This window comes from Gaeumannomyces tritici (assembly GCF_000145635.1).
Source record: "Gaeumannomyces tritici R3-111a-1 unplaced genomic scaffold supercont2.7, whole genome shotgun sequence".
Taxonomy (NCBI): domain Eukaryota; kingdom Fungi; phylum Ascomycota; class Sordariomycetes; order Magnaporthales; family Magnaporthaceae; genus Gaeumannomyces; species Gaeumannomyces tritici.
In genome coordinates, this window is record NW_008804551.1 from 1,585,417 (window position 1) to 1,603,994 (window position 18,578).

Genomic DNA, 18,578 nt, shown 5'->3' on the forward strand with positions numbered 1-18,578 from the left:
ATAATAATAAAAAAGAAAAAAAAGCCGGAACGAAATGAAAAAAAAGGGTTTAATTTATTACGCCCACTTTTTCCCGGTAATAATTAAAGCATTTACTTCGTTACCTTTTATAGCTAAAGCATTTGCTTCGTTGCTTTTAACAACGGGAAACGCTTGCTTCGTTACTTTTCGAAATTAATGCGTTTTTACGGTTACCTTTTAAAAAAAAAACGCTTGCTTCGTTACTTTTTAAAATTAATGCGCTTCCACAATTAACCTTTAAAAGCGCGGTAAGCTTTTAAATTCCACGCTATTAACATAGCAACCAATTTCCCTTTATTTTATTTACAAACAACCCAAAAAGCTTGCTTGGGGGGTATATTACAAAGTAAACAGTATATATTGTTATAAAAAAGCTTTAAGCATAAATATTAAATGCTTAAAGCATCGGAAAAGCGGTCCCTTTGCTTGGAAGCGTATAACGCTTCCAGGCGTTAAAAAGGAAGCTTAGTAAGCAAGGAAAACGCGGGAGTTACGTGTATATAAAGGGCAAAGGCTTTTACGGAGCCTTGCACTTTAAATCCTTTCCTCCTTAAAGCATATCAACCGGAATAGCCTTACACCGTGCCTATCCCTTTTACCTGCAACAATTACGCAATTAAAAAACAATTAAATTAGCAAAATAAAAAAGGAAAGCTGCATTTATGCGCTTTTCTTTAACAAAAATTTAAAAAACTTAAATTAATTTACCAAATTTATAATAAAAAGCTTTTCGCTATTATTAAAATTTTAAAAAAGTAAAAGGTATATTTATATAAAGCAAATTACCGAATTACGGTATATACCAACCATAAAAACCTAGCGCACTTTATTACGAGCTAAAACCTTAATAAGCGTTAAATTCGTTGGAATTAGTATTTTTAAAATTATAATTTCCAAATTTTGTACCGAAAAGGGTTGGAAAACGGAAAGGCAAACGCTTTAAGCAAAAAAAGCAATTATAAAGTTATTACCTTAAAAAAAACCAAAACGCTTTTAGCTTACAAGCTAAAAAAAAGCGTTAGTTTTAGCTTAGCAAGCAATAACTTTAGTAACCAAAAAGCAAAATTAAACCCCAAAAAGGATTTTGGAAATTTACGGGTTACCGGTTTATGGTTATTTAAAAGTTACCAAAATATAAAAAAAGGTTTGGCAGCATTACGGGTTTACCGAAATTCGAACAACAATGCTAAAAGCAATAAAAAATTGTTAAATATGCGTTAAAAATAAATTTAATAACCCTTTTTTTTATAAATTGCTTTAATTATTGTTAATATTTAGCGGGGCATAGCAAAAATTTATTATAAATTTTATTATTAAACCTTTTAAATTAAAAAAGCTTTTAACGGAAATACAATATAATAGCATATTAATATTAATAAATAAGCTTATAAAATATGCTTTGTACTTATTTTACAAAAAAAGCAATAACGCGTTAATTTTGGTTTACGCTTTTTTCCGGCACGTAATAACAAATTACGAAATGCCGCAAAAATTAATTACAAACCGAAACAAATTATTTATAAGCAAATTTTGGAAAACGTTTACAGCGTTTTTTGGAGTGAAATACGTTTTGTTAATAACGTATTACCCCCAAACCAACGGATAAATAAAGCAAACCAATAAAACGATAAAGCAATATTTGCGCTATTACGTTAATTACAAGCAAAATAATTAGGTTTAATTGTTACCAATTGTTTAATTTGCTTACAATAGCTTTATGCACGAAAGTATAAAAGAAATACCGTTTTACGCTAATTACGGATATACTTTAACGGCGTATAACAAGCTTAAAACTGGACTTAAAGCTTTAGTAACGGAAATTTAAATAATAAAGCTTATTAAATTGCACTAAAATTTCCAAAATAAATTGGAAACTTTGCGTTACCGGATAGCAAAGCAAACCAATAAAAAAAAAATCTAAAAATTAACTTTTTAAAAAAAAATAACGCTTACTTTTTACGCGCTAACATTAAAACAAAAAAGCCAAGCAATAAATTGGATAAAAAAATAAGGACTTTTTTGGGTTATTCGTATTATTTTTCCAGTTAATTATAAATTTTAATTATTATTAACCATGCGAATTTACACGGTTTTTTACGTTTTTTTATTGGAATTAGCGATTTTAGGCTTTAAAAGCACCGAATTAATAAAAATTAACTTTAATTAAAAGTAAAAAGTTAAAATTATTTTAAACGAAAGGACGCATTACCGCAAGCAGCAATACTTTGTTAAATAAAAAGGTTGGAAAAATAAGCACAATATATAAAAAAACGCAATAAATTTTAGGAATTGCCAAAAAGCTTTGCAAAAGTATCGTTTAAAAAAAGGTTAGCAATAAAATACTAAAAAAAAGCTTGTAAAACGCCTTAAATTTTGAAAAATTTGGAAAGTAGAAAAAAAAGGACTTAATAATATATTTAAAAGGATATGTTACGGTACGCGTCGGGGCACTTAGGGAGGAACTTAAGGCCGCACTCTTAGCGCGCCAACGTTACGCTTACAAAACCGCGACAAAACGCCAGGAACGCTTTGCCCAAATAGCTTCCTTTTCGTGCAATAACAAAGCCTTTTTTATAACAATAAAGTGTAAGCCGTAACAATTTATTGCACTTTAAATTTTCGGGACCCGATATTAATATATTCCGTCCTTTCCTTTGCTAATAACTTTGTAAAACGGTAACATACCTTTTCGCTTACGATCGACCAACGTTAATACTTACCCCAAATCCTGCCGTATAACTTCGGAAAAACATTTTTACTTTCCCGATTTAGCTTTTTTAACCAAACAACCCGTTGGCGAATTACCGCCGCGGTTACACTATGCTTACCGCACCCAACGCCCCCGAAACGGGCCTTTCGGGCCCAACAATAACAATTTTACGAAACGCCGTTTTTTTATTCCCAACCTTGCATTTTATACGCAAAGTAATTTAAAACGATCCTAACGATTACGCCGCTTTATATTTCGCTTTGCATTTAAAACGTTTTAACAAAGCCTAAATTTAATTTAAATATATTTTTCGGGTTATAAAAACCCGTTTTCGAGCTATTAACAAATCGCTAACAACATACCGCCAAAACGCCGATACCGTTTACGCTATAATTTTAAATTAAAAAATAACGATTCGCAAATTTTAAATTTAAATTTAATAATTATCCAACCAAGCCATGCTTATACCAATTACAAATACGCCCTTTTTAGCGCAACCTTTTGGGGCCGCCGCATTATCGCCAGCAATTTGCCCCCAAACGGTTATTTTTAAAATTTTTAAAGGTACAAAAATAAACCAAATCCAACGATAAAAGCATTATACCAATTGGCGCTTTTTGCTTAAAGTACAAATAGAACTATACCGGGCCGCCTTTTTAACGCTACTAAAACGCGTTCTTTTTTTGTTCCAGCATTTAGGCGATAACGCTTTTGCTTTTATAAAAACGAAAATCGACTAAATTGCTACGGCCGGCAACGACGTTTTTTAATGGCCCGCCGGCTAACGTAATTACCCAAACGTTATTAAAACGTTAAATTAAATTTATATTATTACCGATATATTAGCAAAAGTTAATTGGGATTTTAAATTATTCGCCCAAAGCAATTCCTTTTTCGGCGATTTTATCGGCAATTTTATTAGGCTTAACGATATGTACAATTTGTTTAACAATTTACAAATATTGGTTTTTAAGCAAAAAATAAACCGCCTATTGCACAAAGCCATTACGTTAATTGTAAAACGCCCGGGACCCAACGATTTCGAAAGGTAAGTAAGCTTATTCCGAAACCTAACCAACAATATTGCCGACGACATTTTCCGGGGCAAGCAAAACGCTAACGCTTATTTCCCAGCACGCTATCCCAACGCTAATAATGCGCCGGGACCGGCTTAGCATTTAAACGCTATAAACTTCGACAAAATTACGATAAAGCCCCAACCCTTTTTTATTAACGCCCGAAAAGAATACAAGCGTACCAATAACTTATGCTTTTATTGCGGCGGGGCAGGGCATTAAATAACCGTTTGCACAAAAAAAAAAAAGCTAAAAAAATAAGCTTTAAGTACAATCGCTTTTAAAACCATTGGCGTTTTGCCGATAATTCTTTAAAAAAAATAAAAGTGTATTTACATTTAATAAAATTTAATTTTACTTTTTTATTTTACAACGAGCTTTTTGCCGAAAAAACGCTACCAACCCGGTGCCGCATCCTTTTAAATACCGGATATTCCCCATGGGCATTTATCGACGACATTTTTGCGTATAACTACAACTTGCTACGCTTTACCTTGCCCAAGCCCATTTTTTTAAAGTTAGCTAATGGTAAAGTTACGGGCTATTTCCGCAAATACGTTAAAATGCGCCACCGCATCGCTTGCCAAATAAAAACGCTTACTATGTACATTTAGCTATTAAGGACGAAAAGCTTTAACATTATATTAAAGCTTTTTTGGCTACGCCATTACAACCTTTATATCGATTAAACAACGGGCTTAATAATTATGCACGGCATTACGCTATTAAAATTAAACCCGAACGTTAATAACCCATTACGCAACCGTTTAAAAAATAACGATAACAAATTTAACCCCGCAAATATACGCATGCTTAACGTTTCCAATTTTATATTATTTTGCAAATAAAAAAGCGTACAATTTAAACGAACAATTATGGCGGAATTTTACGCTAAAACTCGCCCCAAACCCTTAATACCTTTAATAAACGCCAACCAATTCGTTAACGATACGCTAATAGAAATCTTTCGTTTTATTTTAACCTTATTCGATAAAGTTTTTTGGGATATGCTAAAACTACGTTTAGCCGCATTCCAAAATTAAATCGAAAAAGCACCATACTTTCGGCGCATTTCCAACGATAATATCCAAAATACCTAAATAATAAGCCCCCCGTTACAATAAAAGAAATTTTACAACGCTTTTTTTACGAACTTCGCAATTTAGCGTTATGCTTTTTTCTTTAAAACGCTAACAAATTGCTACCGTACCGCTTTTCCAACCATAAAATCGAATTGCTCCCAAACAAAACGCCTTTTTACCATTATAATAAACTTATGTTCCAAAAAAAGCTCCGAATTATTAGGAAATATTTAAACGAATACCTAACGAAAAGCTTTATACGCGATAGTATATCGCCAACGATTGCCCCGGTTTTTTTAGCAAAAAAGCCCGGGGGGGAAATTCGCGTTTGTATTAATTACCGGGGTTTAAATAACGTTACCGTAAAAAACAAATATTCCATTCCTTTAATTAAAAGAATACTGGACGCCCTTTTAAAAGCTAAATATTTTACCAAATTAAACATTATTGCGGCGTTTAACCGCTTACGAATCGCTTTAAAAAACGAATAAAAAATAGCGTTTATTATTAAATTCGGCCTTTTTAAATGCTTGGTAACGAATTTCGGCATAACAAGCGCTTTTAATTCCTTTTAATATTATATTAACCGCATTTTGTTAAATGCATTAAACCGTTACGTTACAGCATATTTCGATAACGTTTTTATTTATAGCAAAACGCGAACGGAATACCGGCGCCACGTTCGCGTAATAATTTAAAAATTCGCTAACGCGGGCCTTACCATTAACATTTAAAAATGCAAATTTTTAATACAAAAAACCAAATATTTTGGTTTAATTATTTTAATTACGGGAATTCGTATAAACGAAAAAAAGGTTAAAGCAATCCGTTAATAAAAATAACCTATAATTTTAAAAGAATTTCGCCGTTTTATAAGCTTTACCAACTTTTATCGCCGGTTTATTAAAAGTTTTTTCGCTATCGCCAAACCCTTTTACTTATTAATAAACGAATAGCTATAAATGCGCCAATAGCTTGCTAAAGCAACGGTAGCTTTTTACCAACTTAAAACCGCTTTTTTTTCGGACATCGTGCTTGCACATTACAACTTAACCTTTAAAACAATCGTAAAAGCGAACGTTTCCGATTGGGCTACGAGCGGGGTACTATCCCAAATAAATGCGTTTAAAATACGCCGGCCCGTTGCTTTTTTTTTAACCAAGCATTTACTAACTAAATACAATTACAAAATTTACAATAAAAAATTGCTTACAATTGTACGCGCTTTTAAAAAATGGAAACCGAAGCTTTAAAAAACCAAAACGCTAATAAAAGTTTGGACAAATTACAAAAACTTACAATTTTTCGCTATTACCAAATTGTTTAACCAACGGCAAATACGTTAATCCGAATTTTTTAACAATTTTAAATTCCAAATCGTATATAAACCAAAAAAAATAGCCATTGTGCCAAACGCCCTTTCCCGACCCCCCGGCGTTAAACCAACGCTTTACGACATTATTGCAAACGAGCGCGTCGTTAATAAGCACAAAATCTTCCTTTTTTTAAAACGGTAAACAAGCAAAACGCCGGCGCAATTTTAATATTTTTCCTTATATTAATTAAATATTTTCGAACCCATTAACGCGTTTATTAACAAAAATTATTCCGCGTTTAAACTTTGTTAAAACTTATTACAATGCTTCGCTAACCCGAATATCCGCCATTTCCTAGCGTTTTTGCGCAAAACGTTTAAAATTGCTAAAATTAATTGCCAAGCGATTCGAAAGCGCATTTACGTCGAAAAAAAGCTATTTATCCTTTTAAACGATGCCTTTTAATTGCAAATACTGTACAAAATGCATAGCTTACCATTTAGCGGCTACGCAAAAAAAAGCAAAACATACAATTTATTGCGAAAATTATATTTTTGGCTAAAACTTTCCCGAAACGTTAGCGTTTTTGTCCGGGGCTGCCATTTTTGCAAAATGGTTAAAAAAAAAAACATTTTTCCAACGGGCTATTCCAATCGTTGCCAATCCCGTTTAAACCATAAGCAAATTTATTAATGGATTTTATCGGCCCGTTGCCGCTATATAAACGCCGGGGTATTATTTATACCAATATTTTAATGGTAATAAACAAATTAATAAAAATAAAGCATTACATTCTAATAAATACCATTAACGCGGGCAGCTTAGCAAACGCTTATTTATTAATAATGTATTGCTAATACGGTACCCCCAAAACCATCGTATCCAATAAAAGGCTTTAATTTGTATTTAACTTTTAGCGAAAATTACAATAACGTTTAAACGTTATTTTAAAAAAATCGTTAGCGTTTTACCCAAAATTTAACGGGCAAACGGAAGTTTTAAACGCGTACATAAAACAATATTTCCGTAACTTTTACTTTTATTATTAAAACGATTGGGTTAATTGGCTTTTATTGGAAAAATTTGCTAGCAATAATTAAATATCGAAAATAACGGGAATTTTACCGTTTTTCGCTAACTACGGGTAAAACCTTTTTATGGAATTCGAATTAATTCCCCCTTTAAATACCAACGATACGCTAATAAAGCAACAAAAAATTTACAATGCGTTTACGATAACCGATAAAATCCAAACAATTTTTAATTATATTAAAATAATAACAACCGCAGTTTAAAAACGGTACGAAAAAACGGCCAACCGTTATTAAACCAACCCAAATACGTTCGTTACAAAAAATTAAATTTAAGTAAATATAAAAAACATAACATTTTCGAAACTAACCTTTAAATTAAACGATAAATGGATTAGCCCGTTTTTTATTACCAAAGTTTACAAACAAGCCCTAACCGTTAAATTTCCGCCCTAATACCGTTTATTCCCCGTTTTCCATACTTTATTAATTTAACGGGACCATCCGGAATTGCTGGAATAAAACGTTATTAATAAAAAATATAACCAATAAATTACCGGCGTTTTTTTAACGAAAAGGGAAAATACCAATAACAATAGCAAAAAATGGTTTTTTAATAAAATTTTTAATTTTAGGAAAACGCAAAAAGGCTTTTAATATAAAATTAAATGGCCCGTACCTTACGCCCCGATTTAAAAACCTTACCGCAACCTCGAAAAGGCAAATAACCGCATCCGGGATTTTTACCGTTCGCACCTAAACAAACCCAAACCACCAAATTAATAATACGAATTAAAAACGGTACAATTTATACAAAAAATAACGGGCCCAGCGTTCCGTTAACGTTAAAAGCAATAAATACCGAAACGCAAAAACCGCCCGAAAAAAGTTTAATTGTTATTAATACAATTTTTTATCGGGATTTTGGTTTAAAAACAACGTACCGCACGCCGGCAATACGCAAGCGGTAAGCCAAAATTAACGCGGAAAAACGGCGTTATAGCGCCAAACCATTGCCGCGCGCCAAAACGCGCCAAAGCGCGCAAAAAACAAATATGCGCCCGGAAATACCCAAACGTTGCGCTAGCCAAACTTTAAAACCAAACCAAAAAAAAAACGACCAAACGCCGCGCTTAAGCATTATTATTTTTAAACCCCAAAAATTTATTTTTTAAAAATAACAACGAATTGTTAACGGTTTGTTTACCGTTACCCGCCCCCATTACAATAACTTTTTTTACTTCGCCTTTCGAAAACGATAACGATAACGAATCGTTAACGGTTTACCCGCCGCTACCCGCCCCCAAAAATAATAACGAAAAAAAAAGTTATTTTTTTCCCGGTATACTTACCAATCCTTTTCGGGGAAAAAAAGGATGGCCGGAAATTTATGCTAAATAAAAAACATTATTTTAAAAAATTAATTAAAATAACCTTTCGCTACAAGCAAAAAATTCCGGCGCGCCGTTAAATATGCGGTATTATTTTAATCGTTCCCGTCCTTAGCAATAACCGCAAGCCATATGGCATATACGATTTTGTAATATTCCTGGATATAAACCTTTTTAACGGCATGCTAAATTGTATATCCCGGATCGTTAAAAAAAAGCCGCACTTTCGCCCGATCCTTTTAGGCCGGAAAACGAAAAAAATAATGGCAAAATTAAGTGCTAGCCAACAAAATGGCGATAACGCGCCGCTAATACGCCAAAATAACGAAAAGGGCGGGCTAAAATTAATGTTAAAACTTTGTAAAAAAAAAACAAAAGCAAAACGCAAAAACGTTAGCGAAACGTTTATTTAACGCCGGTTTTAAAAGCTATTTATATAATAAAAGCGCCGTTTAACGGCGTCGGCGGTTTCGAAACCACGCATAAAATAAATGCACATGCGCGTAATACGCGCGCAAATATTTGCCGATAAAATGTATACGTTTTCGGCAACGCCAGTAAAATCCAAAAGGACCGGCGTTCCGTTATCGATACAAAAAAAGCTTTTATAAACGGCGGCCAAGCGTTTAAAATTGCAAAGGTTTTTTTTTATATAAAAAAACGGTTACGAATCGGAACGTTAGCAATGCGCCGGCAAATTTTAATTAACAAAACGTACTTTATTACAATTATTTTTCCGATTTTAATATTAATAGCATCGAACGTTTGGATAAAATTGCAACCCGTTACCGTTGCGCTAAAGCTTTGGACCCGGGCTTACGCAATAAAAATTTTGGATAAAATGTACCAAACCCGAAATGTTATTTTTGTATTAATTAATTAGCGTACGAAACGTTAAAAAGCAAGTAATGGCGCGAAACGGATAGCGCGTTACCGTACCGGCGCGGATTTCGCAAACGTTTATATTATTAATTGGTATAACAAAAAAAAGCGAAAAAGGAACAAAATAACGATAAAAATACGAAATAACGATAGCGTTAAACCGGCGGATTAAAAAATTGTAATGGTAAAAATGGTAATAATAATTAAAAAAAAATTAAATAAACGTAACGCAAAACGGGGAAAAAATTAAAAAAACGGCGAAAAAACGTTAACGTAACGCGGGGATTTCGCTTTGGGAAAGCAATAAGCAAAATATTGCAAACCCGTGCGCAAAAAAAATAAAAAAAATAAAAAAACGCCCCAAACAAACGAAGCTATGCACGCAACGCTATACCGGCGCAAAGCATTACGTTAGCGCAATTGGAATAATTGCGATTTTGTAGTAAGGTATTGTTACGGTACGCGTCGGGGCACCTGGGGAAAAACCTAAGGCCGTACTTTTAGCGCGCCAACGTTACGCTTACAAAACCGCGACAAAACGCCAGGGACGCTCTGCCCAAATAGCTTCCTTTTCGTGCAACAACAAAGCCTTTTTTATAACAATAAGGTGTAAGCCGTGGCAGGATAAGCTAGCAAGCTTAAGTAAAAAAAAACAATTGCTGTAAAGGACGTTCTTAAAAACCCGTTTTTTGCAATAATTAATAGTTGCACCAAAAGTTAAACCCAAAATTTCCCGCTACAAAAGCAAGCGCGTTATTAATGCGTTATATAACCAAAAAAATTGTTAAAAAATTACAATTTACCAAATTAAAAAATGGCAAACAGGTTAAGGTTGATACCAAACCTTTACCAAGCCAAGAATTAGCAAAAAGGATTAACGGGCTAAAGCAAAAAAAAAAAAAGTCCAATTTAAAATTTCCCCCGCGAGGAAGATTTTAAATTAAACAAAGGTTATACCGGGATTTAAACTTAAGATTTCCAATTACAAAAGCAAATGCGTTATTATTGCGCTATACAATTTGTAAAAATTGTTAAAAAAGTTACAATTTACCTAATCGAAAAAAAGCAAGCAAATTAAAATTAAAATTAATTTCGAACGCTGCCCAATCCGGAAATAAAAAAAGGAAATTAAATTAAAAAAAACAAGAAAACTGGCAATTGCTTGCGCGGCTTTTTTACGCTTTACCCGTTCCAATTCTTTTACGTTATTAATATTACGGCAAACCGCGCGTATTATTTTTTTAAATTAAAGGTTTTTTTAACCCCAAAAACGTTAAATGCGGTTATTTTTAGCCCGCATTAACTTTTCCGTTTAATAACGAAAGCGTTTAGCAACGGTTAATTTAACATTTAATTTAAAATGTTATTTAACTAAACGTTAAAATTAAAAAATCGATATTTTTAAAACGTTGCATTAAATGCGTTTTAAACGAACGCATTTAGCGCAACGCAATAAATTTAAAAAGGAAATTTAACAAAAACGAAAACTAACGGCTTTGTAAAAAAAATAAAAAAGCATTTCCAAAAAAAAGGTTAAAATAATTAATAAAAAATTTGCTTAACGAACCGAAAATTAAAAAGTTAAAACTTTGCGCTTTTGGATTTGCCTGGATATTTTATTAAAAAAAAGGAATGGTTAAATAATAAAATAAAAAAATATTTACGATTAACAAAAAGGCGGGAAGGATAATAATACGTAACTAACGGGCTTTAGCTAAAAAAGGGGAAACTTAATGTTACAACCAATAGTTTATAAAAAAGGGGGTAGCAAACCCCGCTTTCCAGGCAAAAAAGAAATAAATTAAAAAAGTTACGTAACATTGGGGTTAAAAATTAATTAATAATAATTAGTTAGGGTTAAATTAATTACGGGCAATAAAAGGATGTTTAGTAGCAATCGATGTTATTAGCTTTAATTAATGGGATTAAAGTCTTTTATAACATCCAAAGCCAAAAGGCCCAGGTATAAAAAGGAAGGGTTTTTTACTATCTTAAGTAATTTTTTATAAATGCATTAGCATTAGTTAATTTTTAGTTAGCTTTCAAGCAATTTTTGGAGCAAGCATTTATGTTGCACCCAAAATACCTTGTAAATCCCCTTAATTTGTCAAGTTACGTGCTACTGCTCGGTACTCCTTTGGTGCCTTACCTTAGGAGCAGAGGCCTAACTGTAACATGGGAATGGAACCTGGAAAACGGGCCTGCCCTTGCAACGATTTGTACGGCGGCGCGGGCGACATTAATCAACATACGATGGCCCGCCTCACCCGAAACCAGGTCCCTGTGGTGCCTTTCCAAAGCCAAACACCAATGGCTCAAGAACGTTAATGCACTCGAGGCAACAACTAAGATGCAGATTGGTGTTTTGTGAACAGCTGACATTGTAAATATTTACCGACGTTATTAGGACCTCGGGGGAAAATGGCCAGGCTCGCCCTTCCATCCTCGCAATACAATGCCTCGCAGCGCTCGGGGTATCCTGTTCCTTTTGCCCGTCTATTTTCTCCCCCGCCTTTTGACGATGACCTTCAGGCCTTCTTTCCCGGCAAAGACGCACTTTTCGCCGCCGTCGCCGTTGCCGCAGAAGCCAGGGAAGAGACAGCAGCGCTGCTCGGGCGTGGCGGGGCTGTTGGCCGGCTCGATGAATTCGACCAGGCCCTGGGCGTTCTTCTTGCCGTTCCTGACGCAGGTGGGGCCGTTGGGGAAGAGGCAGCTGTTTTTGTGGTAAGCGAGTGGGTCTTTGGTCAATGTGTGTGTGTGGATGGGCTGGTAAAAGTTGAGTTGCGTGCGTGCGACATACTTTCCTTTGCCGCCGAAGGCGGGGGCGGGCTTGTTTTGTGCGCTGACGGTGACCGCGAAGGCGAGGGCGGTGATGGCGGCGAAGAACTTCATGGTGGCGGTGTTTGTGTTTTTTTTATATCCTTTAATGCAAAAAGAGGTATCTGCACAGCAGATGAGAGAGAATGGAGTAGGCAAAGAAATAGTTTGAAGGAAAAGGGAGCGAAGCAAACCAGGCTGTTGGGTAGAAAAGGAAGGCCCCATCAGTTCGAGGGAGGCATCACTAGCGCCTTTATACAAGCTGTACAGAACGCACAACGCACTCCATTACCCCTTATTGCTGCAGAGTCTCAGTGTCGGGGGGTTACATTCTGGAAATCGGTCAAAAAGCTGGGGTAGGTCGCATTCTCGTGATCCCTTGGTATTTCGAACCCCCAAACGCTCCCCAATAGGGGCCGCGGTAAAACGAGTCATGGCCGCCGCCTCGATCTTCAATGATCTGAAACAGCAAACGTCTTCAACTTCAAATTCGGCTCGGCGCCCTCCACAATGTGTTTCTCAGCGTTTCTTGTTGCTTTGCGCTCTATTTTACCCCTTTGTGGCAGCTGGATGTCGCATCAACGTCGGCCACACCGACGATGGTCCCCGCGAGATTTACGAAAATTGTTTATTTTTAAACATAAATCCCCTTAAGTCCCCGTTTCCCCTGTTTCACTCGACCGAAAACTGGCGATGGTCATGCCGTTCCAGCCGACCTCTTCGCACCACAAACAGACGACAGGCACAAGGATAAAGAAGATGTACCTATCCAACGACAACCATCCTGCCAGTTTTACGGCAGGGATCGTTTGCTTGCCACCGCCGCCGCCGCCTCTTGACTCGGCCACCGCGCCGTCGATGAGCCAACCCTCGGGCGTCGCCCTCTTAACCCCGAACCGCTGCCTCAGCACAACCCACCCTCGCCACGATCAACAACGTCCTAAACGCGCGCGCGTCCGCCTCCTTTCCATCCTCCCCATCCCCGCTGCCAAACCTAACCTCGAGCGCGGCCCTTACGGCCCCGGTCCACGAACCCTAGCCCTCGACAGCTTCCTCCGTGAGGATCCCTGTTAGTATAAGTGCACAGCGCCTCCCTTGGGCTACGAAATGGGCGCTAAGCACGGGTGCTTGCGGCGTTTGTAAAGCTCGCGCGTTCCGGGCGCCGGCACGGGCGACGCAGCTCGACAAGTCGTCGGGCTCCACGACTACCACACCCGAGGACCCGAATCCCAACCCCGTGCGCGACGGCCCGGCACCCCCAGGTGCATAATGTAAGGGAACAGGAAAAAGGAACAGGAAAAAGGAACAGGAAAAAGGAACAGGAAAAAGGAACAGGAAAAAGGAACAGGAAAAAGGAACAGGGAAAAGGAACAGGAAAAAGGAACAGGAAAAGACCTCGGGGGAAGGGGCCGAAAATTGGGACCGTATCAATCATTTTCTGGCCGATGTGCCTAGCACCACCTGCTGGGGAAGTTGGACTGTCATGCACGAAAGCAGGTGGCTTGCTCGAGGCGAGCAGTCGCAGATTTGCTTCCTTTCGACATCACACCATCTTCCAGCACGTGATTACGCCCGGCGAAGCAGGCGGCGGCTGGAGGGTGCTGGGCAGTATGATTGCCCAGCATAGGCCCAACGACATCCTCGTCCTGCGGACCGTTTTTAACATATTATATTCAGTGTGTTCACACCGCGTAATGTCGGGCCAATGGCCGAACTATCGTGCCATCATCTCCACCTGCGTCTCAACGGGGCAAGCGTTGTTAACGCCCGATTGAGCCCCAGAAAGAAAAGACCGAGGCGCATTCGAGTTTGCCGTCTTCGAGTTTCAAGGTGTTCTTTCTTGAAAGACGACAGGCCTTTGGGTACAGGTTTAACGCGAACCAGAGGCAGCGGAAGGATCGTCGCTGCTTCCCTCATTCTTCCCTCCTTCGTACTCGGCGCTCTGCAGGTGTCCTCGCGAAGCCTTATCGCCGCACCATAGGGGTAAATCTCGGGCCCGTCGTAGCGCCTCCGAGTCCATAAGATCGTCCACGTGTACACCCGAGGCCCTTGGCCCTTCAATACTTTCTCCTTGTACCTCTTGTAATCCTCATCTTGATAGCGGCCGCTGCAGCCGACCCGGGGGTCGGGCCCATAACCCGGGAGAGGAGGGTCGAGCGCCGTGGCGCGTGTGGGGCTTGGAGGGGAGGTAGGGAAAAGGAGGGGGGAAGCGCGTCGTTGAGGTGTGTGGTAGGGGGGGAGGGAAGGGGGCACCTGTGCCGGTGCCTACGCCGAGGGATCCTTGGCCCTGTGCGGGTTCTGTCGCGTGTTGCGAGTTTCGCAACGGGGACGGCGTGCGTGTGTTCGGATGCGCTAGAATGCGCGGGGATCGGGGCAGCGGCGGCGCGCTCCTCCGGGCCGAAGGGCCTATAAAGAAGGCGCGCGCCACCCCGAGGGGGGTCGTTGGTAGCGGCGTGTTGCCGTTGCCAACGCCAGTGGCGGGCGCGGTGTTGGTGTTGAGTCGCTCAATTGGCGGGTGTTAAGGATTTGTGTGCAAATTGGCAGTGTGCACTAACAGCACCATGCCAAGAACGAGGAAGGATGTTGAATTGAGGGGGCGGGGTACGGATTTGCGTTATTTTTGCACACTACTGTAACCACAACTTGCTTGGGGCCCTGCACAGCACTAACTTTAGTGCTTTGCAGGGCCCGACCCAACTGAACGTGCGCCAGCCGTCCCTGTAATTAGCGCATGCATTCCTTTGTGCCCGCTATATGTTAACAAGTTGCATTAATGATCGGATAATGGAAATCGGTTAAGGGGTGCGCTAACTTATAGAAAAATAAAAATAAAAGCGGTTTAATTTAAAACAAGCTTTAAATTTACTTGTTATAAAGGAAACAATGCATACTAGTAAGGAAGGTTTTAAGCGTAAATATTAACTGCTTAAGCATTAAGAAAGCGGTTCTTTTGCTTGGAAGCGTATAACGCTGTTATGGATCCGTGCTGGGCACGGATTACGTAACCCAAAGGGTATCCCTTTAAATTAAAACTTATGTATATAAAAACTACCTCAAATCCTTTAAAAACAAGAACTTAACTTTTTCCCTTTTTCCTTATTTTGTAAAATAATACCATTTCAGTACCTGCTGGGCACTACCTGGTAATTTAATTTATTACATTTTTACGATTTTTTTTTTGCGAAATGGCGGATTATAACGAATAACTTACGGAACGAGCAATTTTCCCAGCACCAATAAAATCCTTCGCGCTTAACTAAGCAATTTATTAAAAATAACGCAAATTATTGGTTATAATAAATTTGCAATAGCAATTAAAAATATTATGACGTAAGTGCAATAATTCGAATTAAATAAAGCAAAATTTTAAAACTTTATTATAATGGGAGCATTGCTTTTTTTAATAATTCTTTTACAATTTTATACAACTTTTTTAATATTAAATAACTTACCGAAATCCCCGCGTTTCCCCGGTATTAATTTAATTAACGCAATTAATTTATCGAAACGCAAACCGTTAAAAAAGCTTTTACTTTATAAAAGTAACAAAAGCATTTTTATAATTTAAAAGCAATTAATTAATTACAAGCTTAATAAAAATGCGGAATTTATTGGTAATAATAAGGTTTAATTCCAATATATTTAAGAGTGCTTTACCCAAACGTACAAGCAATTGCGCGAACGTATTACGAATGCGAAAAGGAATTGGGAGCTTTTTACAACCTAACCAAATTTTTTTAATATTTAATACAAACATTTAACGATTCGTTAAAGCAATAATAAGCATTAACACGTTTAAAAACATTTAAAATAAAGCAAAACCAATTATTTAACATTTTTTATTATTATTTTAAAAAGGATTTGGTTTTGGCGGGAAAGTTAAACGCCCAAGCGTAATTCTTTTTGCGGTTGGTAAAGCTGTTTTTAGCGCCAAAAGCGCGGCTTACAAAGGCAAGCTTTTCCGCGGCGTCGAGCATACGTTGGTTCGATTCGGACGCCCCCTGTTAAAATTAACAAGTTATGTAAGGTGCTACCCTGCACTTACCCTGCACTTACCCTGCATTTACCTTGCACTTCCCCATGTTAATTGGCACAAGTTAAATTTAAAGGCCGAACGCGGAAATCGTTTTGGTAGCCGTAGGTTAATTTTTTGCAATTCCCATGCAAAATAATATTGCGGAAAATCGCGCGCGGCACCGCAACCCTTTAAAGGGGAAAACCCTCAAAATTAACGTTGGTGGGTATATAAAAAAAAGCATTAAATTGGCACCTTTTTTTTGGAATAGCACTTATTTTTAATAACCAACGTGGGCTTGTTAGCATTATATTATAATGCTTAACAAGCTTAACCTTTGTAAACGTAACCTTATAAATTGCTGTGATCGTGCTGCAAAGCCTTAATTTAAACCTTGTAATTTAACACCTTTTTACTGGAAACAAAGGTACACTAGCCATTTTTGCTAGCCTTTTTTTTCGTGCAGCAATACACGCACTTTTTAAATTTGGAATTTAAGCTAAAGCATTTTATTAACGGCGTATCCAAAATAAAGCAATTACAAAAACGGCAAAAAAATTTATTAAAATTTTGCATGCAAACCCGGTTTAGGTTAATTTTACGAATTATTATTTTAAAGCAAGTCGTACAATTTGCCGCGCCGCAACAAACATTAAAAAAGGTTAGCGCGAAACCGCGGAAAATACGGAAAAATATATTTATAAGCAACGGGTTTTGCAACGGTGCAAATCGCTTGTTACCGCCAAAAAAGGCGAAACGGGCTTTTTAAATCCGGATTTTTTTAAAAGTTATAACGGGCGCGTAAAAAGCGCGTAAGCACCGAATAAGGTACCGGGGAAAAATTGGAAATACGTTAAAAAAGGGAAATTATTTAAAAAATGGTTAAAAAGGCTGCGAATTTGCGGAAACGGAAAAGGGAAGATTTACGGTTATTGCTGCTTTTGTTATTGTTGCTGCTGTTAATAGTAGTTATTAACCGGATTAAAAAAAGCCGGAAGGAAAAAAGGTAACGGAAATTACAAAATGGAACGAAAAGTAAGGTACAAATAAAAAAAGAAAAAATAACAAGCAAGCTTAAAAATTGTACGAAAACGTGCATTCGATAACCCGACCTATACGCAACGGCCAAATTACCTTTACAACCGAACCACGATATTTCGCTTTAAATATTAACTTTTTTTTATTAACCGTTAAAAGGTACGGGAGCAAACCATATTACCAATATATTACTTACGAAAAAAACGCGGAATTGTAAAAACCTTAAAAGGAAGGAGTTTTTACCCAGCCTTATACCAAACAGCTATCGGCTGGAAGCACGGTTTTTACCTTTATGTAATTAACCCGAACCGTAAAGCTCCCCATGGGTTATTGTTAAATTACAAGGTCCAAATTAAAGCTTTGCAGCACAATTACAGCGATTTATAAAGTTACGTTTACAAGGGTCGGGCTTACAAAGCACTATAATATAATGTTAACAAGCCTACGTTAATTGTTAAAAATAAGTGCTATTCCAGGGAAAGGGTACCAATTTAATGCTTTTTTTTATATACCCACCAACGTCGATCCCGCGGGTTTTTACCTTTAAGGGGTTGCGGTGCCGCGCGCGATTTTCCGTAATATTATTTTGTATAGGGATTTTTAAAAATCGTTCCACGGTTACCAAAGCAATTTCCGCGTTCGGCTTTTAAATTTAACATGTGCTAATTAACGTGGGGAAGTGTAAAGTAAGTGCAGGGTAGCACCTTACATAACTTGTTAATTTCAACATACCAAGCCGTCAGCGCCTTGTTCATCGTCCGGGGCGTCGCCAGCATTATAACTAGCCATGTGCAGGCCTTCCCCCATTAACCGGGACAGTGTCCTGGACGGCTACTACGGTGACTACCCGCTTTATTACACGATCCTGGGCGGAACGAGAGGAGCGGGAAGAGGGGCAGGGTCCGGCGCTTGACCGGACCAAGCGACAGTATTCATGGTTCGGCAAGGAGGACAAAATGGCCCTCCAGATATTTGACCGAAATGGTGTAAGATCATTTCCCGGTTAGCAACACAACACATACAACACCACCACCCACTGCCACCGGCCCCGCGCCATCACAAAGTACCTATTTGGCGTAGCGACCGCCCCTGCTAGTGCTAAAGCACCCTCAGCACCAGCGGTTACAGAAGCGGTCAACCCATACAATTACTACAAAAGCGGTCTACAATGTTGAACCTTTTATTAATCCGTTAGCCCG

At 37.8% G+C, this 18,578-nt stretch overlaps 3 protein-coding genes across 3 annotated transcripts; 1 reads left to right on the forward strand and 2 right to left on the reverse strand.

Annotated features, from left to right (window-relative positions):
- Positions 1-11,860: 11,860 nt before the first annotated feature.
- Positions 11,861-12,519, reverse strand: GGTG_11848 (hypothetical protein). Its single transcript, XM_009229739.1, has 2 exons — positions 12,310-12,519; positions 11,861-12,222 (listed from the first exon to the last, which is right to left on the reverse strand). Exons 1-2 carry the CDS (start codon positions 12,399-12,401, stop codon positions 12,006-12,008), a joined length of 309 nt encoding a protein of 102 aa, XP_009228003.1. The 5' UTR covers positions 12,402-12,519; the 3' UTR covers positions 11,861-12,005.
- A 500-nt stretch (positions 12,520-13,019) lies between these two features.
- GGTG_11849 (hypothetical protein) lies at positions 13,020-13,596 on the forward strand (the record flags this gene model as incomplete). Its single annotated transcript, XM_009229740.1, has 2 exons — positions 13,020-13,395; positions 13,472-13,596. The coding sequence occupies 2 exons, from the start codon at positions 13,020-13,022 to the stop codon at positions 13,594-13,596; spliced, it is 501 nt and encodes a 166-aa protein (XP_009228004.1).
- A 1,826-nt stretch (positions 13,597-15,422) lies between these two features.
- On the reverse strand, positions 15,423-16,408 carry GGTG_11850 (hypothetical protein; the record flags this gene model as incomplete). Its single annotated transcript, XM_009229741.1, has 6 exons — positions 15,423-15,466; positions 15,538-15,582; positions 15,779-15,858; positions 15,994-16,049; positions 16,274-16,327; positions 16,394-16,408. The coding sequence occupies 6 exons, from the start codon at positions 16,406-16,408 to the stop codon at positions 15,423-15,425; spliced, it is 294 nt and encodes a 97-aa protein (XP_009228005.1).
- Positions 16,409-18,578: the final 2,170 nt, after the last annotated feature.

Excerpts from the sequence above, each read along its gene's own strand:
- GGTG_11848 (XM_009229739.1), bottom strand. The coding sequence starts at position 12,401 with ATGAAGTTCTTCGCCGCCATCACCGCCCTCGCCTTCGCGGTCACCGTC. Across the intron at positions 12,223-12,309 it reads GCCTTCGGCGGCAAAGGAAA|CTGCCTCTTCCCCAACGGCC; the intron begins GTATGTCGCACG and ends CCACAAAAACAG.